The sequence below is a fragment of the Prionailurus bengalensis genome, chromosome C1 (genome assembly GCF_016509475.1).
Source record: "Prionailurus bengalensis isolate Pbe53 chromosome C1, Fcat_Pben_1.1_paternal_pri, whole genome shotgun sequence".
Classification (NCBI taxonomy): domain Eukaryota; kingdom Metazoa; phylum Chordata; class Mammalia; order Carnivora; family Felidae; genus Prionailurus; species Prionailurus bengalensis.
The window spans coordinates 23,189,086-23,216,742 of NC_057345.1; the positions used below are offsets into that span (position 1 = coordinate 23,189,086).

At 58.0% G+C, this 27,657-nt stretch overlaps 1 protein-coding gene across 1 annotated transcript; it reads right to left on the reverse strand.

Moving 5' to 3' along the window:
• Positions 1 to 2,976: 2,976 nt before the first annotated feature.
• LAPTM5 (lysosomal protein transmembrane 5) lies at positions 2,977 to 27,415 on the reverse strand. The gene is made up of 8 exons (XM_043574310.1): positions 27,227 to 27,415; positions 11,941 to 12,034; positions 11,197 to 11,273; positions 9,484 to 9,615; positions 8,651 to 8,773; positions 7,761 to 7,856; positions 5,646 to 5,738; positions 2,977 to 4,343 (listed from the first exon to the last, which is right to left on the reverse strand). Exons 1-8 carry the CDS (start codon positions 27,311 to 27,313, stop codon positions 4,254 to 4,256), a joined length of 792 nt encoding a protein of 263 aa, XP_043430245.1. The 5' UTR covers positions 27,314 to 27,415; the 3' UTR covers positions 2,977 to 4,253.
• Between the last annotated feature and the right edge of the window lie 242 nt (positions 27,416 to 27,657).

Genomic DNA, 27,657 nt, shown 5'->3' on the forward strand with positions numbered 1-27,657 from the left:
TGTCCCCAAGGGAGCCTAAATGCAAACAGAGCTCAAAGCACCTTCTTCTGCTCCCCATCCCGTGTCCTCAGCTCAAAGACGGGCCCCACCATCTCAAATGCTCTCCAGACATGGGCACCAGCCTTGACCTTCCCTCTTCCTCTACCTCCAAGCCCTGAGGGTCCTGCCTCCCAAAATGCGTCTTGAATCTACCCAGCCCTGTGGCCACCGCCTGAGTGCATGCCCAAAGCCTGCCTCCCCTGGACCAAGGCTGAGTCAGCCTGGGTCTGGGCCCTGCGCCCACAGTGGACCCCCATCCCCCACCACAAACGGCGCCCTGAGCCAGGCCTGTCCCTAGTGCCAGGTGCACAACAGTGATTGCATGTCAACCCCTACCTTCAAGGGCCTGTCCCAGCCTCTAAAATCATGCCCCTGATCCTCTCACCTTGTCGGGCAGACAAGATAAGCTAGAGAGGACCAGAGAGATGAGCTCAGACTCCGGCCAGGCCCGTCGGAGTCCAACCCTAGCCCTGCCCTCCACCCCATCGTGACTTTGGGCAAGTGATCTGCCTGCTGTGAGCCTCAGGACTAATCACCACACGACACCTGCCGCCCGGGGCCCGTGGGAGAGTCGCAGATACGACCCTGAACTCCACTCAATTACAGGGGAACGTGCCCGCTACCCACGCAGTCCTGAGACACCGAAGTTCCTGCTCGGGGACCCGGATCTGATTTTGCCGACTCTCCTTCCCTCTGAGAGACAGCCTGTGCGGGCGGTCCTCACCTGCCCAGCCTGCACGCAGCCCGCTCTTTCCTGGGGCTGGCTCCCTTCCGGGCATCCAGCTCAAACAGGCCCCCGCGGTGGGTCCCAGCTCAGCCCAGTCAAAGGACCCCTGTGTGAGCCTCAAACGGGCCATTGATAGGGCCATAGTGAGCGCTGCCCAGTGGATGGTGCACTGGCTTGGCTTGGCCGGGCCACTCGACTTCCCCAAACCCAGCTATTTCCTGTTTCTCGGGCCAACGTCCTCTCGGCCGCCTGGCCACAGGGCACAATCCCACCATACAGCTCAGCCTGCTTCTTGGCTTCAGGCCAGGAGGGATGGGAGGCAGGAGGGTGTCGCTTCAGCCGGTCCTCCGGACACACGGCCACGGCCCCCTCTTGGTGTCCTCTTGGTGAGGATACAAGGCTGGAGACAAGACCAATCCCCTTCCCCCTGAGAACTCTGTCCCCAGGGCTCATTTGATGGGGGCTTCTGGGAAGCTCCTTTCCAGGGATCGTCTCGAGAAGCAAGAGCTCACACATGCTGGGGGCCTCAGACCTTCTTAATAGCCCCCAGCGTAGTAGAGAACAAAGGCGCGTGGTCCAATCTGTGGCTGCTTTGTGGCCTCGAGAAAGCCACCGGATGTCTCTGGACCTCCATTCCTTCGTGTGCGAACGGGAGCTTGCTACCCCTCTGTCGGAGCCTGCGTTGTCAGTCCCTTGGGGATCCGACAAAGAGCAGGAAACACCACGAAGAGGGGCGCCCGCGTGGCTCAGTCGGTCGAGCGTCCGACACTTGATTTGGGCCCAGGGCATGATCGCACAGTCGTGAGATCGAGCCCTGCATCGGGCGTGGAGCCTGCTTCAGATTCTCCCCCTCTCTCTCTCTGCCTCCCTCTGCCCCTCCCCTGCTTGCACCAATGCACTCTCTGTCTCAAAAAAAAAACCCACAAATAATAATAATAATATTTAAAAAACGAAGAAATGTCCCGAGAAAAGCTGACACCTCCTTCATCAGCCTTCTTGTGGCTCCCTGCACCTGCTCTCATCCTGCCGAGAGCCCAAACCCGACCCCGCAGCACCCCTGTCCAAACCCTCTGGGGACTCCCTCGTCCCGGTATCAGCCCCCACTCCTTGTGCAACATTCAAGGCTCGATCAGCACCGGTGACCAAGCCCAACTCAGGCTGCCCCAGGCTCTCTATTGACTTCACTCTCAGGCAGGCCCTCCGCAGCTCAGCCTCAGAGGATAAAGGCCAGAGGTAGAGAGAGAGACAGACAGAGAGAGATCATTGAAAAATTTGATTCGCCCATGCCCGAAGCCAGAAATCGCTGCACTTGTCATTTATGTGAGCCAAGAAATATCACAACCACCTTTTTTTCCTTTTTTTTTTTCTTACGTTGGTTCGCTAAGGTTTGTGTTCCTTGCCACCATCTCCTTCCTGCAAATACCCTTCTTGGCTAAAGTGAGCCAGGGTGGGCTTGCGGCCAAAGGACCCTAACGACTGCCAAGGGTCTTCACGATCCAGGCCCACGACCTGGCCAGGCTCCCCATCCCCACGTGCAGCCACGCCAGCCCACCCACCCCTCCCCTCCCCACCTCTGCGGGGGCCCTCCACATCCTTCCCCTCTTTGCTTACTGCTGCCTTCCCGCTTTTCCAATCCCGCTGGGCAAGAGGTCCTCCAAGAAGCCTTCGCTGACTGTAGGGGTCTCTGGGACGCCCCCCATCGTGGTGTTGGCCGTGGGCTATTATAATCATCATGGATCTGTCTTCCCCCACCCCAGACTGTGGGTCACTGGAGGCAAGTCCGACCCATTGCGGTCACCCCCGGTTCTCAGCACAGGATCTGACTCCAAGTAGGCACTCTCCAGGTGAGTGGAGTTCAACACCTTACCTGGGGAGACATCAGGGTACTTATGCGGTCCATGACTTGTGATCAGAAACAGTGCAGGGTCAAGCACTCCCAGCCCTTGCCTACACCACATTTTAACGAATCACATCAGGGGGACCTGGGTGGCTCAGTCGGTTGAGCGTCGGACCTCGGCTCAGGTCATGATCTCTCGGTTCATGAGTTCGAGCCCCACGCAGGGCTCGCTGCTATCAGCACGGAGCCTGCTTTGGATCCCCTGTCTGTCTCTCTCTCTCTCTCTCTCCCTCCCCCGCTTGTGCTCTCTCGCTCTCCCTCTCTCTCTCTCAAAAATAAATAAACATAAAAAAAAAATCAGGTCAGCCAAAGAGAAGCGTGATGCTGCTTTATTGAAATTTCTTCCCCGTCACACACAAAGCAATTATCCAAGGGGCTGCCGGCAGGGAACCTCTTGCACAGCCCTCTGCCTCTGTATCCCCCTCTCAGACCCCAGAGAACGTGCCTCCATGGCCCTGTCTCTGCCTTGGGGTCAGCGTCCTCAGGAACTCCGGAAACAGGAAAAAAAGGGGGTGTTGGGACCAAAACCTTCCCTTCTGCCATCACCAACACGAGCGCCCGTGGCAGGGTCTGGGCCCACAAAGAGTCTGCCTGCCTAACCTGCAGATTCAGTCCAGCCAACGGACCCGCCTGGCGTCAGGGCTAAATTTCTGCTTAAGCACAAGCACTGGGCAGGACGGAGTCCCCTGTGCCGGGACTGGTGACGGACGGGCCAGCCTGCGGAATGGACTGGCAGTCGCTGCGTGACTATAGTGACCACGTGCGGCCAGCTGCTGGTGACGACAACTCTCCGGCAAAACCACCGTGTGTCGGGACAGTTCCGTGACGAGACGACCGTTATTTCCTGGAAGTAGCTGCTGGGTGACGTCTGGCAAGTGCCTGAATGTTCATTTGCGCTAACAATCGCTCAGCCGCCCAGAGGAGCCCAAGGGACCAGCGTGGGCGACCAGATGCCGGGGGCGATTGCATGGCACAGTTTGGGGGCTAATTTGATTTTTGTCATTGTTATTGTTGAATTCTGTCCCTAGTTTAAAACTGACTGATGGGTGGCGGACCGTAATTGTTGAAACAAGCCGTCTGAAGAAATCGGACGGCTGTGCTTGGTGGAGGTGGCGGAGGGGGAGGGGACCAAGAGGCGATGACTGGGCAGCATCGTTTGTTGTGTGAACGGACAACGGCCTGAAAGCCAACGCGATGGTTGCTGTCTGGACAAACCACTTCCCTGCATGGGGAGGCGTATTTTGATTTGGCAGCCACGTGGTGAAAGGGGTCAAGTTGCAAGTTGTTTAACCAAACCCCCCGAACTTTGAATGACGAACAGGTGGGACAAGTGCTGGAGCTGGAAACGAGCCGAGGTTCGTTGGACTGAATTTCTGAGGGACTCGGGAGTCACTCCGCCGACAGCGTTGACCCAGTCGTGAGCATCTCCCAGGCCCCACGGGAAAAGCAGGCCAGCGAGGGGGACACAAGCCGGTTTGTCCTGAAGTCAGCCGGGCGGCTCGCCCCCGGGCCGCAGGGGCCACCAAAGCGAAGAAGCGGCTTGCGAGACAGCTCCGCCCCTCCCAACACCAGAGCTGGGCCTGGCGGGCGTCACACCTCCGAGTAGGGGGGTGGTGCGGGGTCCCCGTCCGGGGTCTTGTATGGCAGAGACACGGCTTCCTCATAGGACGGCAGGACCGCCTGGGAGCGACAGAGAGATAAGGGCTGACGATTGGCCGGAAGGACCCAGGATGCCAACCTGGAGTCAAGAGGCTCCAACCCCCACCTCTGGCAGAATGGATGACGGTGACCAGCACCTTGCCCACCCAGGACCTTGGGTACTTACTATGCTTGACACTGCATGCACGAGACAGGGGCAGTGTCTATCCCTGTAGGGGACAGACTGGCCTCTGCCTGTTCAGCTTCAAACCCCCTTGTTTTGATAACCATGCACCATTTTCCCTGGAAAAACGTTCTCGGTCCACACGCTTTCAGAAGAGTTGGTCCCACCCCTCAGATCCAAGGACATGCGCCCTGGGTGCGGCCACGCAAAGTAGAATCTCCTCCCCCCTGGCTAGCATCATTGGTTTGGGGATAGGCTTGCGACCCAAGCTGGGCCATCAGGCGTGCTCCTGGGACTTTCTGCTGGGGTTGCTGAGAGGGTGGGATGTCAACCTAGGGATTTTGGCAGCCATTTTGCCACCACAAGGACAGGGCTACCTGAAAACGTAGCCAACACTGAGGAGAGGACAGTCCAGAGACAGAGAGAATGAGATCTCACCAGACGTCACAACTCAGCCAGCCTGAGCCAGACTTACGCTGGACGCTCAAGTCCTGGGAGCCAATAAATTCCCTGTTATCACTTGAGTCAGACCGAGTTGATTTCTGCCGTTGGCGACCAACAGACTCTTGGCTAATACAACCCGCATTTTACAGAGGAGGAAAGTGGCACCAGACGTTTAAACCAGCTGCACTTTGCCCGTCATATCTCCAATCAGCTGCCTCTAAGACCGCCTCAACCCTCTGCCTAGAAGGCCCCTTCCCCTTTCCCAGCTAACTTGCATCAACTGACAGTCTAAGACTTGGTCAAGTGTCACCTCTTCCAGGAAGTCTTCCCTGATACCCCAGATGAGACCAGGTACCTCCTCTATGCTCCCATTTCCCCCCCCAGTGCTACGCCCTTAGTTGCAATCAGATCTCTGAATCTGGATTCACTCTGGGCTATGCACTCCCCCAGCACAGGGTGGCGTCTTAAGTCCTCTCTGCACCCCCAGGGTTGGATATAAGGCCACCAAAGAGTAAGAGGCAGAAAATATTGAATGCATGCATGAATGAGTAACATCCTAGACTATCAGGGCCAAAAGAGATCTTCCCATTTCTTCTGGTCCAATCATCTCACAGTGGAGAAACTGAACCCCAGGGGGGGAGAGAGGCTTGCCCCAAATGACACAAGGTATGGCAGGGCTGGGACATGACCCCCACCCCCACCCCCACCAGGCTCACCTTCTGGAGCATCTTGGAGCCGCTCCTCTCCTCGGCTGAGTTCATGTACTTCATGAACTTGTAGCATCTCCACACGCACTTGAACATGTAGACCTGGAAAAAGGCCCGGGTCAGGCTACGCTTTGCCGGCCCTTCTTCTCGCTGACCCAGCACGCTTGGGACAGATGCTGGGCACTCCCCGGGGAGCCCCAGCTCAGCCCAGAAGGTAGCAACCGGCCTCTGCTGCTCACGCCCTTGTTCCGGTTGAGGGGTGCCTCACCGGCCAGCCCTAAGCGTTCCACACACTGTCCTTTTCACTGCCCCCACAGACCTAGCGCAGAAGGGGGCTTCTGGGGGCTTCTGGGTCCCCCTCCAGCCTCCCTGGCAATGGTCCTACAAATCATTCTTCTCCACCCCCCCCGAGCTGGGAAACTCCCCACCTCCTGAGACGACCCCGTCCTTCTTGGGACAGAGCCCGTGGTGGGACACCTTTTCTCCCAAAGTGCTTAGGATATGTCATTCGTTAAAGCAGATTACAAAACAGCATCCTGCGTTTCTAAAGGCAGAAAAAACTATATCTACAGATGTATGCATCTGGCAGATGACGTCAGCAACTGTTTTCTCTTAGCAGTTGATGTAAGAAGGGGGGGCGGATTTTCCAAAGTGGGGAGTGAAGCCCCCAAGGGCCTGTTCAAGAAACAATAGCCAATAGGTCTCTCTCTGCCCCTAAACCACCCCCCAAGGAAGGAGAGTGGGTCCCGTCTCAGGAAGCTCTCTTGTTTTACGGAACCCCACGATGAGGACTTAGAGGTCGCAGGAATAAATAAAATGAATTATAAAAGAACGAAGTAGGAGGGGCCTGGGGAAACCAAGCAGGTGGAGGGTGGCCAGTGAGGCAGCGTGCGGGACGCAGAGAGAGCTCCCACCCAAGGGGGTAAAGAAGAGGAGGGGAGATGGGGGGGGGGGACAGGGCTGTGTGGTGGCCTTGATGTATGACGTCAACCCCCGCGCTGGTTCCCCCAAGCCTTCCGGAAAGTTCTCGCTGCACCTCACTAAAGCCCTTGTGGCTGGGTTCGCCCTTAGAGGGAAGGTTCGAAGGAGTGAAGTCCCATTTCCAGGCTGGCATTAGGTGACCCCAGAGATTGCTCGGGGCCTCCAACTGAAGGAGGCAGTGACGTCCGGTGACAGCCACCCACACGGAAAGACGGGAAGGAAATGCACCCAGATATCCGGACGCGGTCCCCGGGCGGTGGTGGGTGGTGAGTTGACTGCCTCCTTTCTGCTCATCTTGTCACAGTCAGAAAAGAACCCTCTTTAAAGCCCCTTCTTCTGCCGAGTCGACATCAGCCTCCCCGCGGCTTTGGGACACGGGTTCCAGCGCTGGCCTCTGGAATCCCCATGAGGGTCCTTCGGGTATTTGAAGACAGGGATCATGTCTCCCTTGACTCATCTCTCCTCTCAGCTGAATTGCCCTGGTCTCCCTGACTCCCTCAGACGGCAGAGTTTTCTTACCTCCTGGTCATGCTGCTATTGACACACTCCAGTCTGTCCTGTCTCCCTAGGAAGTCTCTAGAGTTCTTATCTCTCTAAGAACTCTAAGGTCTAAGGGACCCGACACGGGACTCTATCCTCTGGACCGGACCACCTCCGAGAAGAATAAAACCACTCCCCTCCCTCCCTCTCATCACCCAACCTCTAGTAACATGACCTCAGGACCCACCTACATTTTGGTGCTTGAATCACAGAAAACTGTGACGGGGCAAAGCAATATTAATTATGTCCCTTTCACAGATGAGACCCAAGGCCCAGAGAGAAGTGGCTCGAACACCAGCTACACAGCTAGCAAGGGGAGAGCTGGGACTCACATCCAAGACTTTCTGAATCTGATTGCAGACCGAACAACTCCTCCTTCCCTGGATCAGGGTTCTCTCCAGGTTACACGTTAAGTCCTTGACACCTGAACATGGTGGGGGGGGGGGGTCTTCACAGATCCCCTCCCTCTCAATGGGATGTCCCCGGGGATCCTAAGTGGGGTCCAAGGAGCTGGTGTGGGAGGGCTGGAGTAAGGAGCCAAGAGCAGGGAGGGCAGCAGCGGCTCCCCACACTTCCCAGAGCTGGGGGGGCGGGGCCTCTCACCTTCAGGATGAGGACAGTGATGAAGGCGATGGAGAAAATGATCATCATCTTGATGAACTGGCTGTGAGCCATACCCTCCTGGCTGGGGAGATAGTTCTGCAAGAGATTTGGGGGCCACGTCAGCGCCTCTGCCCGCAAGGGACTCTTCCAGCGTCCACACGTGGAGGAATGACACAGGCGTGGCACAGCCATCATCCTGCCCGACCCCTGCCAGGGGCGCGACCTACCATCAGCCCCAGGCGACAGGCGAGCTCAGCAAGCCCGCCCACTTGGCTCTTTCCTGGCTGGAGCACCCGGCCCCCAGCTGCGGTGGGGCCACGCCGATGCCCTTCTCCAGAGGACGGGCTCCCGGACGAGGGCTCTGGGAGGTACATCCCGGCCACGCCAGTAAGCCGTGTCGGGAGTGGGCCCTCCAGATCTAGTCAAGCCCTTGGCGTCCACGGCCCCCTCCCCACCTCAGGTGTAACCTCACGAGAGACCCTGAGTGTGAACGACCCAGCTGGGTCCGCTCCCTCGGACCCAGCGTGAGACAGCAACGGTTAGCCATTCCGCGTCACTAGGTTTGGGGATAATTTGTCAGACCGCTAGAGACAATGAGTATTATTTCTGCGGTGCAATTCACACATCAGGGCTCCCTCTGGGATCGAGCGGGGCCGCCCCCAAAGTCACGCGTCCTCCCGGCTTCTCCCTTTGCCTCCCCTGCTTCTCTGACTCCTTTTCAAGCGACGTCCTGAGAGCTCTCCTTCGAGAACTCACCCCCACCAAGAGTCCTCCTCCCAGGCCCCGCTTAGGAAGGGGGCCCAGCCTGAGCACCGAGGCACAGAGAGGGGAAGCAGCTTGCTCCAGGCCGCAGAGCCGGTGATGGGCGCCGCCCCCTAGCCCAGACTCACCATGTGGTTCATGGCCTTGAAGTTGAGATAGGTGGGTACTTCCATGTAGGAGCTGCAGAGTGTCAGGACGCTCAGGCAGAAATCCAGCAACTGCAGGGTCATCAGGGGGACCTTGGGGGCGCCCTTGGGAGGGCAAAGGCAGGAGGAAGGAAACAAACCGGCAGTGAGGCCTTAACCCAGAGGTCCCGGGGCTGTGGGGCACACGGTGCTCCCTCAGCCCAAGAGACACTCAGCCAAGGATGCTGACGACTGTCCAGCCCACAGCACCCAGAAAGAAACGGACGCCCGTTTCTCAGACATTCCCGCCAAGGGCTGGTGGTAGGCCCCGGGTGGGGGGGGGGGGCTCCCGCGGCCCAGCCCGGGTCCAGCAACTCAGTCTCTTCCAGGACAACAGTTAAGGAAAGTCTGAAGGTGACTTTTGGGGCGCCGAGTCAGGGACCGGCACCCTCCGTCACAGGCATTGGCCCTTATTGTTGTCTTTAGCCTCCTTCCTTCCGCTAGGTCACAAAGGAGGGACAGAGCAGGGGCTGGGGACTGAAATGGCCATGCGCCCTTCCCTGTGGTATAGCATCACGTGTGGCTGGCATTTGATTGCCCGCAAGGCGCTGAGCGCCCCGGATACACCTCCCTCCCTGAATGCCCATAACACTGTTGATGATGTGCCATCACGGGCGCATTTTCCAGAGGAGGAGGCTTGGGGCGATCCGACGGGGCTCGGGCTCATCACGTAGGAAGGGGCCCCGGGGACTCCCACCCTCACCAGCCTGAGCCCCTACCACCTCCCCCAGGCAAGGGGGGTGGTTGTGGGATGTGGGTCAGGGCTGGGTACTCACAACCCTGCTGCTCCGGGAGGCAAACTTGAGGTAGGAGGGCAGCTCGATGTAGGAGCCCAGCAGAGTGAGCAAGCAGAGGAGGAAGTCCATGATTTGCAGGGACAGGAAGGGCAGCAGGTACTTCTCCCGGTTCTGGAAGACAGGCCCGGCACGGTCAGGGTGTCCTGTGCGGCCCGACGCCCCCAGGGACCCCCCGCCCTCACCGGCAGCTCCCTCCCCCGGGTAGTATGGCCCTCTCCCCAATCATCCCCTCCTGGCTAAGCTGAGGTCGTTCCTCGTGGACCCACACCCCGGAGTGAGGTTCTGGGGATGGGGAGAAGGTAAGACCCAGGCCAGGCCCTGAATGCAAGGCGTCTCGATGTCCCAGGAGACATGGGGCACAGTCCCCATCTACAGAGATAAGCGCCCCAGGGCCTTCAGGGGCAGGGTCTGACTCAATGTGCTCTCAAGAACCCAACAAGGAAGGGCTTTGTGCCCATTTCACAGATGAGAAGGGATCAGAGAGGACTTCCTAGAGGGGGGGACACTGAGGCTAGATCTGGAAAGAACCACAAGGGGGACGGGAGGCGACGGGAGGAAGAAGGGCCGAACAAAGGTCCGGTGGTGGGGAAAAGTCTGCACTCGCTTAAATGGTGGGGCCCTTCCCTAGGTGACCACTCCCAGGGGGTCCAGTCACGGTCAGAGGCCCTGGGAGGCTGAGGCCAAAGTCCCTTTCCTTCAAACTGAGGGGGCCAGTATGAGTGCATTCAAACCCACTGTTGGGGACAAAGTCACAGAAGGAGTGGTTTTGTGGCTTCTCGGGTGGCTGTCTAAGATCACTCAGGAGGCCACCAAAACAACCCAGACTCCATCTCAGAACCTTCCGGACGCCCCGATCCACTTTTCTAGCTGGACCACTTGCACCCCGCGACCCACCCTGCCCAGGGTAAAATCACTCCCTGGGGTACCGGGCTTCCGAAAGAGCGGCATTGGCTCAGGGAGTGAATGGTGGCAGTTCAGGCAAAGTGGAGGCGTTCCAAAGCAGCCCCAAACCATCCAATGCCCCACCGCTGCTGGCCTGTGAGTGCCGGGGCGCCGGCTCCCCGGGACGCCCTTGCTGGGTCCTGCTCTGGTGCCTGTGTAGTGAGGCCCTGGCTTCCTGCCCCCTGGGGGCCGAGGGACAGACTGGTTCCTCTTCACAGGAGGCTGAGCCCCAGTCTCTCTCTCTCTCTCCTGCTAGCTGGGTGAAACAGAGCCAGAGGCGTCTACACCCCACCCCAGCCCGCCTCTCTTCTGGTTCCTCTCACTGATGACGAAACCCGCTGCTTTCTCCTCTGTCCCCAGGCCTCAAAATGACCCTTCTCTTTCCCCTGTCAAAACTCCCTGCTTGCATTGGCAGCTCACGAGCATGTGGGTCACCAGCTAGTACAACCAAAGCATCCGTGTGCAAGCCCCCACCCATGGAGCGTGCATTTTAACGGGGAACCAAGGCCTCCAGCCTGATGAGTCTGGTACAGAAATGAGGCTTTCCAAACGGTCAGGAAGCATGGCGATCTCTAGGGTGCAGGGGCGGGGAGGGGGGGAGTCTCCCAAAATACCCACCTCCCACCCTGTTGGCAGCCAGTGCTGCCCGCTCAGTGGGTGTGAACAGGAAGGGGGGCAGGAGGGCATCCGGGGTTCCTTGCCAGGCCCCAGGTCCGGACCCCCGTCCCCTCCCCCCCCCCAAGCCCTCACCTTGACCACTCCGATCAGCAGACTCAAGCTGATGACAAAGAGCATGGTGATGAGCAGGAAACTGGAGACCAGGTTGGCTGAAAGGCAAGGGAAAGCAGTGAGCAGCCCAGAGGTGCCCCCAGGAACCCCATGCAGGCTCCAGGGACCACATTTTGGGAGCCACTGGTGTGGTGGCTATGACAGCAAAGGAGCAAGCCCAGGCCCTGGCCTCCTGCCGTTCTCAGTCTTGGGGACTACTAAGGCAGCAAACAGAACGTTTCGGGTAACACGGGACGCAGGGTGGGAGGGTGGCCCGAGTCTGCCACCCCCGGGCCCAGGACGAGGTCGGGGAAGCCTTCTGAGGAGGTGGCCTGTGAGTGGAGTGACCAGGAGTCCAAGGAGCTGAGACAGGGCTGAGCTAGGTGTGGCCAAGACCACCGGAGCAGGGAGCAAAGGGACGCTGCAAGGTGTAGCCGGAGAGGTTCGCCGGGGCTGGATCCCACCATGGGGAGGTTCTAGTTTATTCCAGGGTGGTGGGCAGCCATTGACAGAGGGAGGCAGGAGAGTTCTGCCATCACCTTCCTGAGCTGGTTAGGTTCGCGAAGCACCAGCCTCTCTGCTCTCCCACCTAGAGACTTGGGTGGGGACAGATCTCCCTTTGCTGGTGAAAGATCTGAGGCTCAGAAGGGTAGGGGCAGGGCCTCAAACCCCAGCCCGTCTACCTGCCGCCAGGGCCCCTCCGCCTCCCGGGTCCCCTGGACCTACCGAGCCTGAGGTAGCCGTTCTGCCAGACCTTGCAGGAGGCCTTGCCGTGGGCCACTTCCACGGAGTGCTCGATGAACAGCAAAACACTCATGATCTGCGGGCAGACAGAGCGACCATCAGTGAGGCCCGCACACTCCCACCCCTGCTCCCGTGCACCCTGGTGGCAGGTAGTCAGGGGCCTGGGAGGAGGCTCCTGGAGGAGACAGAAGGCCAGGTCCGTGGAGCATCCCGGATGAAAGTGTGGCCTAAACAGATAAGACGGCTCAAGCCCATAGTCCCCCTCCTTCCTTTTCCCAGCTGTGTGAGCTTGGGCTAGTTACACAGCCTCTCTGTGCCTCAATTTCCCATCTGTAAAATAAAGATAGCATTAGTAGCTACCTAAGGTTATCATGAGGGAATAAGTCAGAGCATCCCGGGAGAGCACTTAGAACCATGCCTGGTTCTTGATAAAACAATAACTATGACTATTGAAGGTCGAGGTTGGTGGCAGGGGGTGGGGTGGGGGGGGAGGCTCTGAGGGCTCCCGCCAGTGACTGGCCCCTCTTCTGCACCTTCTTTTATAACAGGCTCAGGGCATTAGGGGATCTTAGTCATGGCATCTGAGCATCATAAAGCTTCAAGCTCTTGGAATTCTCAACACAGGCCTGGGAGCACCTGATCCATGAATCCCTGGGGAGCCCTGTCATTACCAATCCCCAGGTGCCCTCAATTTCTCCATCTGCAAACTGGGGATAATAATGCCTGCTTCATACAGTTGTAGTGGAGCCAGATGGAATAATTCACTTGAAGCACCTATGCTAGCTATTATTATTGCTATTATACCCACTGGACTGAAGGTTCCAGGCAAGGAAGGCTTGTGTCTCTCTTGCTCACTGCTCTAGCTATTGTATTGGATGGATGGATGGATGGATGGATGATGGGTGGATGGGTGGATGGATGGATGGATGATGGATGGATGGATGATGGATGGATGGATGGATGATGGATAGATGGATGGATGATGGATAGATGATCGATAGATGGATGGATAGATGGCTGATGGATAGATGGATGGATGAATGGATGGATGATGGATAGATGGATGGATGGATGCATGGATAGATGGATGGATAGATGGCTGATGGATAGATGGATGGATGGATGGATGATGGATAGATGGATGGATGATGGACAGATGGATGGATGGATGGATGGATGATGGATGGATAGATGGATGGATGGATGGATGGATGGATGATGGATGGATGGATGGATAGATGGATGGATGGATGCATGGATAGATGGATGGATAGATGGCTGATGGATAGATGGATGGATGGATGGATGGATGATGGATAGATGGATGGATGGCTGATGGATAGATGGATGGATGGATGGATGATGGATAGATGGATGGATAGATGGATGGATGGATGCATGGATAGATGGATGGATAGATGGCTGATGGATAGATGGATGGATAGATGGCTGATGGATAGATGGATGGATAGATGGATGGATGATGGACAGATGGATGGATGGATGGATGGATAGATGGATGGATAGATGGATGGATAGATGGATGGATGGATGCATGGATAGATGGATGGATAGATGGCTGATGGATAGATGGATGGATAGATGGCTGATGGATAGATGGATGGATAGATGGCTGATGGATAGATGGATGGATAGATGGATGGATGATGGACAGATGGATGGATGGATGGATGGATAGATGGATGGATAGATGGATGGATAGATGGATGGATGGATGCATGGATAGATGGATGGATAGATGGCTGATGGATAGATGGATGGATAGATGGCTGATGGATAGATGGATGGATAGATGGATGGATGATGGACAGATGGATGGATGGATGGATGGATGGATAGATGGATAGATGGATGGATGGATGGATGGATGATGGATAGATGGATGGATGATGGATGGATGATGGATGGATGGTGGATGGATGGGTGGATGGATAGATGGATGATGGATGAATGGATGGATGGATGATGGATAGATGGATGGACACACAGATGGACAGACAGACAAATGAACAAACCCCATCCAAATCTTATGGGCCTGAGTGTTGTGGCCCTGGTGACAGTTGAAGTCCAGCCATAAAACTGCAGTTTGAAAGGACCTTGGATGTCACCTTGCCTGTGCCCTCTGCCATCCAATGTGGGAGTCCTGTGCCATGCGGCCTCTATTTAAATACTTCCAGCCAAGGGAACTCAGTCTTCTGTACGTCCGTGTTCTTGCAGCAAGCCTTCTGCTCTTCCCCACCTCTACACACAAGTCTCCAGGCACCGTCGGCCCACATTGAGAATCACAAGACCATCTCCTTCCTTGTAGTGGTTGCCCTACCTCTAGTAATATGGCATGAGTTTACACAGGCTTTCTGGGTGGCCCTGCACTAAGTAACTCATGCTCAGCTGACAGGCAACCAAACACGCACCACCTGTTTCCCCCCTGCCGATGATGTGGGTCTGGGTTTTTTTGCTTTTGTTTTTGTTTTGTTTTGCTTTGCTTTAGCTCAGACACAGGTCTCAGCTTCCTGCCATGTTACCTTCTGTTCAGGGAGGGCACAAAGGGACAGCCCAGAAGAGTGATGAATTGCTGAGCTCCAGGTCAGACGGAGGTGGATTTCAATCCAGCTCAATACGTGGCCTTGGGCAAGTCATTTCACCTCTCTGAGCCTTCTCGTCTGGAAACGGGCAACCACCGGATTCAGTGCAGAATCGTATTGTATTTGCAAAGCACTGAGCCTGGAACCTGCAGTGGGGGCTCAGCAAACACAATCTGCTTTTGGCTGAGGTGAGCTTACATGAGGTGCTGCAGCGGCACCAAGACCAGGGTGCCAGGGGGTGGGCAGCAAGCTTGTTCTAGCTGCCCTTCTACCTGGTGCGAGCTGAGCCAAAAAAAAGGCTCTGTTTCACCAGAAAGGTTGAGAGCAGCCCCGAGCGGAAGGCAGATGCTGTGAGAGCTGCGGCTGGCACCCACAGGAAACGGCCCCAAGAGAAAAGAGCTGCTTCCTCAGCCCCTAAAAGCTGGGGTTCCAGCCCCTCGCACCCCCCACCCCTCAAGTTCACCTTTAAGGAGGGAAGGAGGAAGCGAGGTAGATGACAGCTCCATCCGGGACGGAACAGAGCACCCTGCGAGGTGGTGAGCTCCCCGTCCCTGGGGGTGTGCAAGCAGAGCACAGATAAGACGCAGCTGGGCTTAGCAGGGCACATGGGTATCTACCAGGTGTGGCAAGAGAAGACTCTGGAAGTCCCAAACGAAGCTCAGAACCAGACCATCCCAGCCTCCCGTTGCTCGAAAGAGCCTCTGCCCACTCATTTTATAAGCTCCCCTCTGCTTGTTTTGGAAGCTCAGAGACGTTAGGTGGCTTGCCCAAGGACACACAGCAAGTTGGGGACAGAGCGGAGACTGGAGTCCAAGTCCCCCAGTGCTCTCCTGATTCCTTCGCGCACACCCCACTCCCCAAAACACCTCAGCACCCCTGCTAGCCAGTACCCCAGGGGGTGCAGATATTTTGACCATGCACCTGTCAGTAAAACCCTTTGAACACACTCCTGTATTTCTTCATTTCAATTTTTTTTTTAACGTTTATTTATTTTTGAGACAGAGAGAGAGACAGAGCATGAACGGGGGAGGGGCAGAGAGAGGGGGAGACACAGAATCGGAAGCAGGCTCCAGGCTCTGAGCCATCAGCCCAGAGCCCGATGCGGGGCTCGAACTCACGGACCGCGAGATCGTGACCTGAGCTGAAGTCGGACGCTTAACCGACTGAGCCACCCAGGCGCCCCTATTTCTTCATTTCAAAACTGAATGCACGTGCCACTGTTCTGGTTACCACGAACATCGTAAAACACACACACACACACACACACACACACACACACGCACACACACACATCCAGAAGTTAATAAAGGATATAGTGGAAAAGTTTGGAAATTCTAATACTGTCCTCCTGAGGTCCCAGCGGTCACCTCGGGTATCACCGCACTTTGGAGACCAATGCTAACCCACAGCCGTCCCCAACCCCTCAATTCTGGTCCTAAACATCTCTCACGGCCCCGCCATCTTGCCTCCCTTCCTGCCATTAGCATCACAGTCACCCCCTCCCTCCCCACCTCCACCCTATCCTATGACCCCGAAAAGAAGGGGGAGAAGGGCAGGGACCTTTGTGTACCCTGACCGCATGCCATCCGTGCCACCCACACCTTCCCGACGATCCTCCCAAACCCAGCAAAGGGACTATTCTGAATACTCCCACCCCCACTTCACAGATGAGGAAAGCGAGGCTCAGAGAGGTCCAGTGACTTATCTGTGGCCTCCAGCTGGTAATCTGTAGGGCCAGGATTCAAACCCAGGCCAACGGGCCCGAGATTGGATTCCTTCTTCCACTGTCCTTCCAGCACCTCCCAACCTCCCGCCTCTGCCTGAAGCCTGGCCCGCTTCGCCACTCCCATGCCTGCGCCGGGGGGCAGAGTCAGAGGGCCCCAACCCCCTCTCTCCCCGCAGTTCCTGCGAGGTCAGCAGGTGCCGGAAGTGGTCTTCCTTGCCTAAGAATCACCTTCTTACGGGCTCAGGCTTCCCTCCGTTCCACCTTCTCAGCAGCCCTATAAGGCAAGGGAGGTAATTCTGTCCCCCAAGTGAGAGCCCTGAGGCCCAGAGAAGGCAGGAACCAGCTCAGAGCCCGGCAAACTCAGAGTCTGACTCAGACGCTCTGCCGGCCCCTAGCCTTCGGCAGAAGACAACAGCCCCAGTCCAGGAGAAAGACAGGAGCCTCCGCTCCCTAGGAGATGGGAGGGGGAGGAACTGACACTTATTGAGTATCTACTGTGTGCCCAGACCTGCACACACAGGCCTCCATCGCAGTCTCCCAAAACCCTGCGACAGAAGCCACATTTTCCCCATTTTACAGATGAGAAAATGGAGGCTCGGAGAAGAGAACTCACATGGCCGCCGGGGATCTGAACCCTGTTACCTGGGCTCCCGGGGTCCAGGGCTCCACCCAGGGCCGAGTGGGCCCAGCCCCTGGTCTTACCAACCTTCTGCCCACCCTTCCCCCGGCAGCTCTGGACACCTCCGACTCCAGAGCCGGCGGGTGGGGCACCAGAGGCCTCCCCCACTGCCTCACTGCTGTGTAACCCTGCCCAGTTCCGGACTCCTCCCTGCCTTCAGTTTACCCCCTCTGGTCATTGAGGAGGGTCACCCCCATTTGCACCACTGGGACGATCGAACTCCTTGCAAACTATGGCATGTGGCACCGAGGCCACCCAGGGTGGCCCCCTGAAGCTGTGCTCTGTTCATCCGCGGGCCCTCACTGCTCCACCCAAGCCCCTACCCAGGAGCCTTGGCGGTTCCCGGAAAGTAACTCGTGTTCCTCCAGTGTATGCTGGGAGAGGCCCGGAGACCTCAGGAGCCCCGAGGTCCCAGGCCCCCGGCCGTCACCTCCCCCCTCGCCCCCGCCACACCCCTGCTGCTACCCACCTGGACAGAGAGCTGCCTTCTCCCGGAACTTTGAGGGTCTGGCTGGGCCCTGGCCCACGACCCCCAGGGACAGGACAGGGCTCCTCTCCTCCCACAAGCCCACTCGCTCACCTGCTCCCCCAGGGCGGCGCCTTTCTCACTGCCTTTTCTCTTCGGCGGTGAGATCACGCAGGGAAGAGCTAGGGTGCCTAGGTCAGGTGATCCCGGGTCCAACCCGAGCTCTGTGCCCGCGAGCAAGCCACTGACCTCTCTGAGCCTGCCTCCTGGGGATATCAACCAGACCTGCCCCAGAGGGTTGCGGTCGAGTCAAATGACATCCCAGCACGGGGCCAGGCGTCCCAGCAAGTGCTCCATAAACCAACACGGTTGGGCCGTGTTCGTTAACCTGTGTAGGCGCTCATTCACTCCCTCTGTTTGTTCATCCAGGAAATGCTCTCTGAGCACACAATGGCCCCAGGCCCTGCCTAGGTAAGCCACTCACCCTGGCCTGGCCCGCCGGTGTCACAGTCCCCGGGGGAAACCATGAGTGACCAGTGTGTTCAGAGTCACGACAAAGGGCCTGCAGAGGGCTGAGGGTCCCTGATGACGGAGTGATCGCCACTGTCTGGAAGCCTCACAGAGGGTTTCACAAATGGGAAAAGTTGGAGTAGGGTTTTGAGGGTTAAGTAGGAGTTTCCCAACAGAGAAGAGAACAAAGCATTCCAGGAAGAGGGAGCATCACAATGCAGAGGCCCAGAGGCTGGCAGTGCAGATCCAGGGAAATTCGTGGGCGGGAATGCCTCTCCCTGAAGGAGGGGATGTTACCAGTGGGCAAGTGAGACCCAGAGAGACACAATGACCAGCCCAAGTCCACACAGCAAGCCTGTCGCAGAGCCGGGATGAGCCTCATTCCAGACACCGAGCCAGGGCTCAGGCTGCAAGACCACATTAGTCCTGACCATGCTCAGCACCCCCCGCCCCACCGCCACCCCTGCTCTCCATTCCCCCCTCTCACCCCTTCCCTCTGCTCCTCCCTGGGCTCGGTCCCCGTGCCCAGCCCTACCCTGTCCCTTCTTTCTCAACAAACACAACCTCCCTAAGCTGAGCAGGCCAGGAAGCTGGGAGATTTTCTGTTTTCCTAGTGATTCTGAGAAACAACCGACAGCTAGAGCTGAAATAGAGGCAGCAGGGCTCGTAGGGTGAGCGGCAAAACCGGGGGGTGGGCGTGAGAGGAACGGGGTCGCTACGGAATATGGCCGTGGCCAGAGTGGCGGTGACCCTGGCGACCTTGCTGGGGGGTGAGGACCGGCTGTCACGTGGCTGGGTTTGGCGTGGCGGAGACAGTTACGATGACGTGTGTGACCACGGCTGTGGCAAGGGTGGGGGTGACAGAGGCAACTCCAGCGGACCTGCTGGGAAATAGTCACAGACATCGTTGCTGATGTTGATGACGTGGTGACATCTCGATTCGGTTGTGCTGATGGCAGTCACGGGGAGGGTGGTGGTGACATGTGACATTCCCCGACTCTGGGGCTCAGACCCCACTTCCCTGACCAGGAAGGTGGGCCTGACCTCCCGGGGCTCAGGACGCACCCCCTCAGAAGCAGGCAGGCAGGGTCCCAGCCTCTGGGATTCCGGGGGGTGGGGGGGCGTCACTTACAGAGACCCGCCCCTCGGTGAGCACCTACTACGTGCCAGCTGGAGCGGGACACTTTCCCGGCCTTTCACTTTATCGATGCTTCACAAATCCGCGAGGTCAGACTGTCCCCCCTTCCCCGCCCCACCTACGTCCGAGGAGAGCAGGGGCCTGGGTGCGTCCCAGGCCTCCTGGGTTTGCACAAGGAGTCAGGCCCGGGCTGGTCCTCGACCCTCCCTCAACACATAGCGCAGCTTGCAAAATGGGAAATGGGTCCCAAGTGCACACCCCTTCCCGCCCCTTCTCCCTTTTCAGGGCTGCTCCAGCCAGACCCTGTGTCCCCCGGCTCTGGTGGCCTAGGGACCCTAGGGCTCCTGCATGCTTGGACCATCATCGTCATCACTTTCATCATCGTCACGCCATCACTGAAACTCACCTGCCCACTCTGTTTCCCCTGCCCGCCTCCCCTCCCTGCGTATCTGGGAGGAGGAAGGGAGAAGCCAGCCAGATGTATCAGCATCAAGAGGAAGCTCTCCTCCCCCACCCCCTCCTCTGCCACCCCATACTTCCTGGCGAGGCTTATCGGGGCCACTGGGCGGGGGCCGTTCCCCCACAGCACTACCGTCCCAGTCACCTCCCCAGCCGGCCCAGAGATCATCTGCCGGGGCCCCCGGAGCCAGGGCTCGGCTGCCCTCCTGTGCCCCAGAGCCAGCTTCCCCGCCCCGAGGCTGCCACTCTGCTGTCCTCCCTGCCACCCCTGCCCCCTCCACTGTTCGCGGACCAGCAGAAGTGCCTGTGTGTGGACACCAAACCACCAGTCCCCATGGCCACAGCCACCTATTTGTAACAGCCCCAAACTAGAAACGACTCTCCCGCAGGAGGACAGGCAAATACCTGGCGATGTATCCGTTCAGTGAAATATTACACGGCGGGGCTGCTGGCCACACACAGCAACACAGAGGAACATCACAAACCCAGTGTTGAGGCAAAGAAACCAGACACAAAAAGGCACCTGCTGTGAAATCTCATCCCTAGTTAGTTCTAGAACATATGTGGGAAGAAGCCAGTGGGGCAAGGGTGGTGATGAGGAGATGTCACCAGGGGCCTCTAGGTGCTGGCCTTGTCCTATTTTGTAATGTGGTTGGAGGTGACACGGGTGTGTCACCTCGTACAAGTTCAAGATGTGCACTTGTGATAGTTGTGTAAGTTATGCACCAATAAAAGGTTGGCAAAAGTCAAATCAAAGAGCGATTAGCTGGTACCTACTATGTGTCATGCCCTGGGGATTACAAAGATAAATCAGGCTTCCGGGCCCCCAGGCCAGAAGACAGGAGCCACGGGGCCCAGGAGCTGGGGGTGAGGAGCCGCCCTGGGATGGGGATGACTATTGGGGGCTCGGGGTCCAGGACTGGGGGCTCCAGGAAGGCTTCTGAGAAGCAGTACGTCTTAAAGACATTTTCTCCCAAAAGGGCAGTGGGAAGGGTGTTCCAGGCAGAGGGAAGGACAAGACCAAAAGTGGGTGAGCCCCATTCAGGAAACCGTAAGAAGTTCTCTGAGGGATTGTAACTTGGGGGTCATCCGTGCCAGGCCCCCAGTAGGCCCCCAGGAAACGGTAGCTGCCGTGCGGCTGGGCTGGCGGGGGGGGGGGGGGTGTCGGAGACATGAGGGAACAGATGATTTTCCAGGGGCCGTGACTTTGGGACTGGAAGAAGCTGGAGAAAGACCACTCCAGGCAGAAAGGACAGCTTGTCCAAAGGCGGGGAGCTCACAGAACATGATTCGGACGGTGCGTGCCTCGGTTTATCACACTATAGCATAAGGATCGCCAAGATGGGAGCGCTCCATGGGGAGCATCTTGCTCCGGCCCGGGCTGTCTGGGAGGGCCAGCGTTCTATCCTCAGGGACCCCCTGCCCTCCGCATGTAACAGCCCAGCAAGACCTTCCCTTTGCCCTCTGCCCTCTGCCCTCGGCCCTCGGCCCTTCCAGACCTGCCCTTTATCCTCACTTCAGCCTTGTGAGGCAAGTTCTGTTTTTCCCATTTTCTCCCCATTTTGCAGGGAAAATCGAGACTGTGTCTTTAGATGTGGGCTCTGAGTTTCTACGAACGAGCACCCCCTCCCCAGATCCTACAGTCGACCCTCCCCTGTCGCTACCAAGAAGCGTGCCCCCCCCCCCCACCACCACAGTCTGGGCCGTGAGCAGGACCCCCGGGCTCTTGTCCTTCATCTGCCACAGGCTGCAAAGTCGACTGGCCCCTCCAAGCCTGTTTCCTCTCCTGCCCAACGGGGGCTCCAGAGTTAGCTGCCATTTGTGGGGCGCTCATCAGGGGCTAAACATGTCTCCACCTGGTTTCCTGTGAGTCCCAGAATGACCCCACATTTCTGGGCCACCGGCCCCCGTATGACAGGGGAGGAAACTGAGGCTGGCGGAGGGGAGGGATGGTCTGGGCCGTAGCAAGGCCGAGGACTGGCAGGGCAGGGAGCCAGAACCTTTGCCTATGCAGCCTCTCGCTCAGCCTTCGGCCTCATTGGGCGTTCTGTGGGCCCCTTCCTCACAGGAGACCAGCACAGGCCTTGCAGTGAGCACGGAGCGAGGCTCTGGTCCCAGGACCTCAAAATAGAAGCCTCACCTCCTGGGCGACTGAGAAGACGTCACCCTACCCAGACCCGGCCCTCCAGTCATGGGGCCCAGTCCGAGTGGGGTGGACGCCCTCCTCCCAGCTGGTGCCTCCCTTAGCTGCGGCCCTCTGACAGCAGTGGGTCCTTCCAACCCAGGTGATTCCTGAAGACTGGGACCACCACCCACACCCCATGCCCAGAAGCCCCTTCCTGCCCTTCCCTGGGGCCTGAGAACCAAGAAGTGAGGAAGAGGACAAAGCCCAGCCTGGGGTCTGGCCTGTCTTTGCCCCCCTCACGGGGTAAAAAAGTTCCATCGCCCAGCCCCCCAGGTCTGGTGACACAAGAAACGCTTACCTTTGCCCCCCAGGGGGCGCCCTGCGCGCAGCCCCCCATGGGTCCAGTGGGTCTGACGGCCCCCTCGAGCAGCTGTGTGGGCCTCCAGCATTTTATAAGTTAGAAGGTGGGGTGCACATCCCCGAGATGAGGAACATAGCTCAGTTCCAACGGGGCCCCTGGGCCACCTCCGCCCCACCCCCACCGGCCTCTTCACACCTCCAGGAAGGGCACAGAGCTGCAGGGCACAGACCAAGGCCTTTCTGCCCCACATGGGGGCACCAGGCGTGAAGGCGGAGGTTCTAACAGACTTTCATCAGGGACTTTCCCCACCTGGCAGTTGGGGCCTATTTTTAGGCCCCAGACAGACGAGCTTTCAAAGATGCGGTCTGCTCCCCCAGCCCACTCTGGGCACCAGCCGGCAGCCCCTCCCTCAAATGGGGCCGCATCAGCTCAATGCCCCAAAGCAGTCGCCCTTGAGGCCGGGGCTACTGACCCCATTTAGGAGATGAGGAAACTGAGGCCCCGGACAGCAAAGCGCCTGCCTGCGCCAGGTCACCTCGTAAGTTAGGAGACGGCTCTGTGATTTTCAATCCCAAAACGGAGCGGAAAGGAGAGCCCCTGGGGGGTCTGAGAAAGACAAATCAGGAGGGCTTCCTGGAGGGGGAAGCTTCCCGTGAGCTGGACCATAAAGAAGAAATGGGTAAGAGGAGAAGACTGGGTGAGGAGACTGGCTCCCTCCCTCCCTGTGACCTGGAACAAACCAGGAACCTTCCTGGACCTCTGCTTTTCTCATCCATAAAGGAGAGGACTGGACCAAGCAGAGATCCCTCCTTTTGGCTATGAAGCCCGCAAGAAAAGAGGAACTCGGCCCAGCCTCCCCCCACCACACCTCACAGCCATCCGTCCCTAAACCCCAGCTTCACGAGCTTCCCCGTGTTCCAGACATCACATGGTCTCTCCCACCCCCAAGGCTTTGCTCAAGCTGCCCTCTCGACCTGGCCTGCACTCTTCTCCCCAGCAGGCCCAAGCTCGGGCCTGCTCATCCCTAGCACGCCAGCCTCCTCCAAGAAGCCGCTCCTGAATCTCCCCTCCCCCGTCTGTTCCGGGACTGGGATAAGGCCCCTCATCTGTGCCCCCAGAACAGTCAGCCCCGTCATCCAGCAAAGCCATTGTCACAGTTGTCCTTGGGCCTGGAGCCCCTAGAGGTCCAGACCCTGGTCTGGAGCTCGGCACATAAAAAGAAGGCATGTTGGAGAACGTATCTTCATTAAGGACAGACTCCTTCAAATGGTAGAGGTGGCTTTACTTTGGTTTTTTTTTTTTTTTTGCCAATTTAAAAAGCAATATATTTGAGCAACCAAATAAATACAGTAGCATTGGATGATAACCCAAAGTACAAAATAAATATCCGTGAGTTTCCACTGCTATAAATAAGTAAACCGTTTCGTGTTATTAACACATGAGGAAAACAGACGAATCTCCCATGAGAAATTCCAAACGCCCTCAAGAAATAACTTCCCATTCTTTAAGTGACTTTCTTCCCCAAAGGAGAGTATGGAAGGCGGGGCAGGGGGGAGGAGTGGGGGCAGTGGGGAGAAACCTGACGATCACGACTGCCGCCAGGTGACCAAGGTCACCGTCAACAGTGCTAAGACACGTCAGGAGTCCATACCTTTGATATGATGTGCTGACGATGGCCCCTTACCCCTGTCGTCTTCCTCCCAAAAACACCTGACCCAAGCCTCACCAAGAGAAAACCCTCAGACAAGTCCCATTGGATGCATATTTGACAAAACGTATGCCCAGCACGCCTCAAAACTGTCAAGGACACCAAAAACAGGGAACATCTGAGAAACCGTCCCAGCCAAGAGGAAACCTAAGGGACATAAGGACTAAATGTGACACGGTATCCTGGATGGGATCCTGAGACAGGGAAAAAAAAAAAAAAAGATGTTAGGGGAAAGCTGAGAAAATCTGAATAGAGTGTGGACGTTAGCGCGTCGAAGGCGACCCATCAACTGTGACAGATGAGCCATCACATAAGGCGCTAACACTAGGGGAAAACAGGTGCAGGGCGTACGGAACTCTGTACTATGTCTGTGACATTTCTGTGAATCCAAAACTGTTCTAAAATTAAGTTTACTTTAAAAAGTCATACGTGTGCGTTGTACCGAACACGGAGAATACGGGAGTGTAGAAACAATTAGAGCTTTCACAACCCCGGCAGCCCAGAGACAGCCAGCCCCGGCCTCCCTCCCTCCCCGGCCTGGTGCTACAAGGTTTTGAAACCACAGCGGGTGTAAGCTTTTTCGTCCGGGCAATGCGTTCCTAATGGGATTCCAGGTGCCTTGGAGGGGAGAAGTCAGGCAGGGAGAGATTTCTGAGCCAAAGGGCCTTCCGGGTATCCTTTCTTCCTACCATTGATTTAAGACAGGCTTTGGGTTGCAGACAAGCCGGGGCTAAAGACCTAATTTAAGCCTCCCCAGAGAGGCCGAGTCTATAAATAGCTCTTAATGTTGTCACCCATGACTGGCTCCAGATGATGACAATCTGGGCAATCAACACATCTGGGCAATAGCTTCCCTTTTTCCATCCAGGTGTTAGAGGCCAGGACAGTATACCTGTCCCCCCGACTGCTCAGTCACAAGAAAGCCCCCGGCCCCCCTGCCCTTTCTGGGAAGGAGCAGAGGACGATCCCCCCATTGGAACCAACCGAGGACCCCAGACAGCGCTGCCCGGTACAGCTTCCTGGCTTCTCCTCTGTTCTCATGCCTTATGTTCTAGAACATCCCATGGCTCCCCATGGTCCACATTACAGACACTGGGAGTGACTTAGCCCCCGGGAGACATTTGGCAACGCCTAGAGGGATTTTGGGTTGTCACAACTGGGCAGGTGGGGGGAGGCTACCGGCACCTTGCGGATAGAGGCCAAGGATGCCGCGAAACGTCCCGCAACGTACGACAAAGAATTCTCCAGCCCCAAATAGCAACAGCACCCTACCCCAAACTCCCAGAGTCCTCAGCTTGTCACTTGGAGCCCCTACCACCACCTGCACCCCAAGCCAAAGCCTCCAGCCTGGGCTGTGCAAGTGTCCCCTACACAAGCCACCACCCCTCGGCCTGTGCACTTTGCACACCTGTGCCTCACCACCCCCCACACGCTACGCCTCCCCTAATGGCACCGCCTCCAACGAGGCTTCCCTGGTCACTGGCCCACACTTTCTCCAGCTCTGCGGGCAGGCACTGATGTCGCTTCACCACGTCCTGGTGAGGACCTCACGCAGCGTGGTCAAGAAGAACTCTCGAGAGTCGCGAAGCCTGGGGCCTTCAGGACAGAGGCCAGGCCCAAGCAGCCTGCATGTGGACGCGGTCCCGCCCGCACAGGGATTTCTTTTTCACCTCGAGCCAGTCGCCAACATGGGAACGCCACAACATGGGGCCTAAAAGGCCGTGTTTCCTGCTTCTCTGAATGTCAGAAGAGCGGCTGCTGGGGCCCACATTCCTATGTGGCAACAATCAGAGGAAGCAGGGACCGGCCACTGGGGTAGACCCAGAACAGGGCCCCGAGGTCACCGCGGGTCCGTCCGCCCCACTGCACTCACTTACGCGACCTGCCCGGCCCCGTCAAGAGGCTGGAGTCTGAAACCTCTGCGCCAGTCCACATCCCCACCCCTCATTTTCTAAAGGGGACACGGAGGCCCGAGAGAGAAACTTGTCCGAGGTCACACAACCAGTCAGGGGCAGAGCTGGGGTACGGACCCAGGGGCCTTGTCCCCCACAGGGACGCCGCGGGGGCCAATCACCGTCCTTCGGAGAACGCTGCCCAGTCCGAGCTTGGAAAGGCCCTAAGGATCTCACGTGGGGACAACCGAGGCGCCATTCACTTCTCCCAGGATCACTGTCACGCCGGCGGGAGCTGGGCAAGGCAACCTCTGAGAAGCGCCCCAAACCGGCATCACTCCAAGTGCCCGGCAGCACACGGTGTCGGAGGCACTGCTCACAAACACTGCTGTGCGCCAGGCACCCCGATCCTCACAGCCAGAGAGGTATTACTGTTTTCAATGAGGAAACCGGGGCCCAGAGAGGTTAAGTAAGCGGTCCCCAGCGGCACAGCTCGGAAGCGGGGAAGGCGAGAATTTGCACCCAGGAGCGGACCCCGAAGCTAGCTGTGCACTGATCCGCTGAGGAGCCCCGCCCCTCTGAAGGCCGGGCTCTCGCCACAGCCCTGCCTGTCCTGCCCAAGACCGGAAGCAGATGCAGCCAGACTTCAGCAGTTTCCAGCAGCCCACCACAACAGAATGCCGGATTTAGGCTAATTTTGAGGAAGCCCTTCTAGGCTCATGAGAGAACTGTTAACCACAGGCCCTGAGTCACCCTAAGGAGGAAGGCGCCTGGGTCTGGGGGAGCCGGGTGTGGCTCAGAGTCGTGCGGTGGGGTAGACGGGGTCCGGGCAGGAGTGAACAGAGACCCCAAGCTTCACCCACCGAGACAGAGCGGGGAGCCGCTGGCCCCAAGGGGCTGTGGCTTGCCCACAGTCGCTCCGAGCGAAAAGACAAAGGCTCCACGCCAGGGGGGGGTTTTGCAGACCAGCTTCCAAAGGGGAACTGCTGGGCTGCTCCCCCTCAGGGCCAGGCAAGCCACCCCACCCCGTAGCACCAGATCTCAGATCTTCTTTGGTGGTTTGGTGGGTTGTAAACCAAGAGGATTCAGCCCCCTCCCTCCCCACCCGGAGCACAAAGGAGAGGGTCCCCCCTTCATCCCCCCAGCGGCCCAGGACCCCCCACAGGAAGAGTCATGCTGTGCCTGGGGCCTGACCCCATCCCCTGGCAACAGCCCCAGCCCACATTTCTCCCGAGATTCCTGGCTCCCGACGCACTTTGCCGGCTGCTGCTCCCTTCGAACCTCGCGGCTGTTCTTTTGTCCCATTTTCCAGAGGCAGAAACTGAGCCCCAGAGACAACGTGAGTTCCATTCGCTCAGCATGAAGACCCTCCTCCCACCACTGCTCCACTCTGCCAGCTGCTGCAGGGCCCCCCCCCCCTTCCCGGGTTGAAAAAGGGGAAACTGAGGCCCAGAGCAGGGAAGGGATCTGGCCGGGCTCCCACGGAGAGGTGGTGGGCAGCGGTCCTCCCACCCGAGGGGGTCAGTAGATTGGGGCCCTCTCTCTTGCGCACACACACACACACACACACACAGCCTCCCCGCGCCCACCCGCACACTCACCACATGGTAGATGGCCAGGGCGGTGGTGGCGATGCGGACATTGAAGCAGCAGCAGGTCTGGCGGACGGCAGCCGTGCGGGGGGCCATGGTGCTGCCGTCCCCTGCTCCTAGGCACTGAGGGAGAGAGCCCAGCGCCTGGAGCAGGGCAGAAAAGAGGAAGCCGCCAGCTACCCTCTTCACTTCCTTCCTGCCCCTCAGACAGGCAGGGGCCGGGTCGTCACCACTGGGGCGGGGCGGCTGGGAAGGGCTACAGGCTGCCTCCAGCACCACAGCTGGCCCTTTGCCAGCCCCGGGGGCTGGGGGTGGGGGGAACCTCCCTGGGGAGGGCAGGTCCTCGCACCTCCATACGTACCGTTCGGTAGAGCTGGGGTCGGAGCAGACTCACGCCCCGCTTACTGGATGCTCCCCATCGCTCGTGGAAGGCAGCGTTA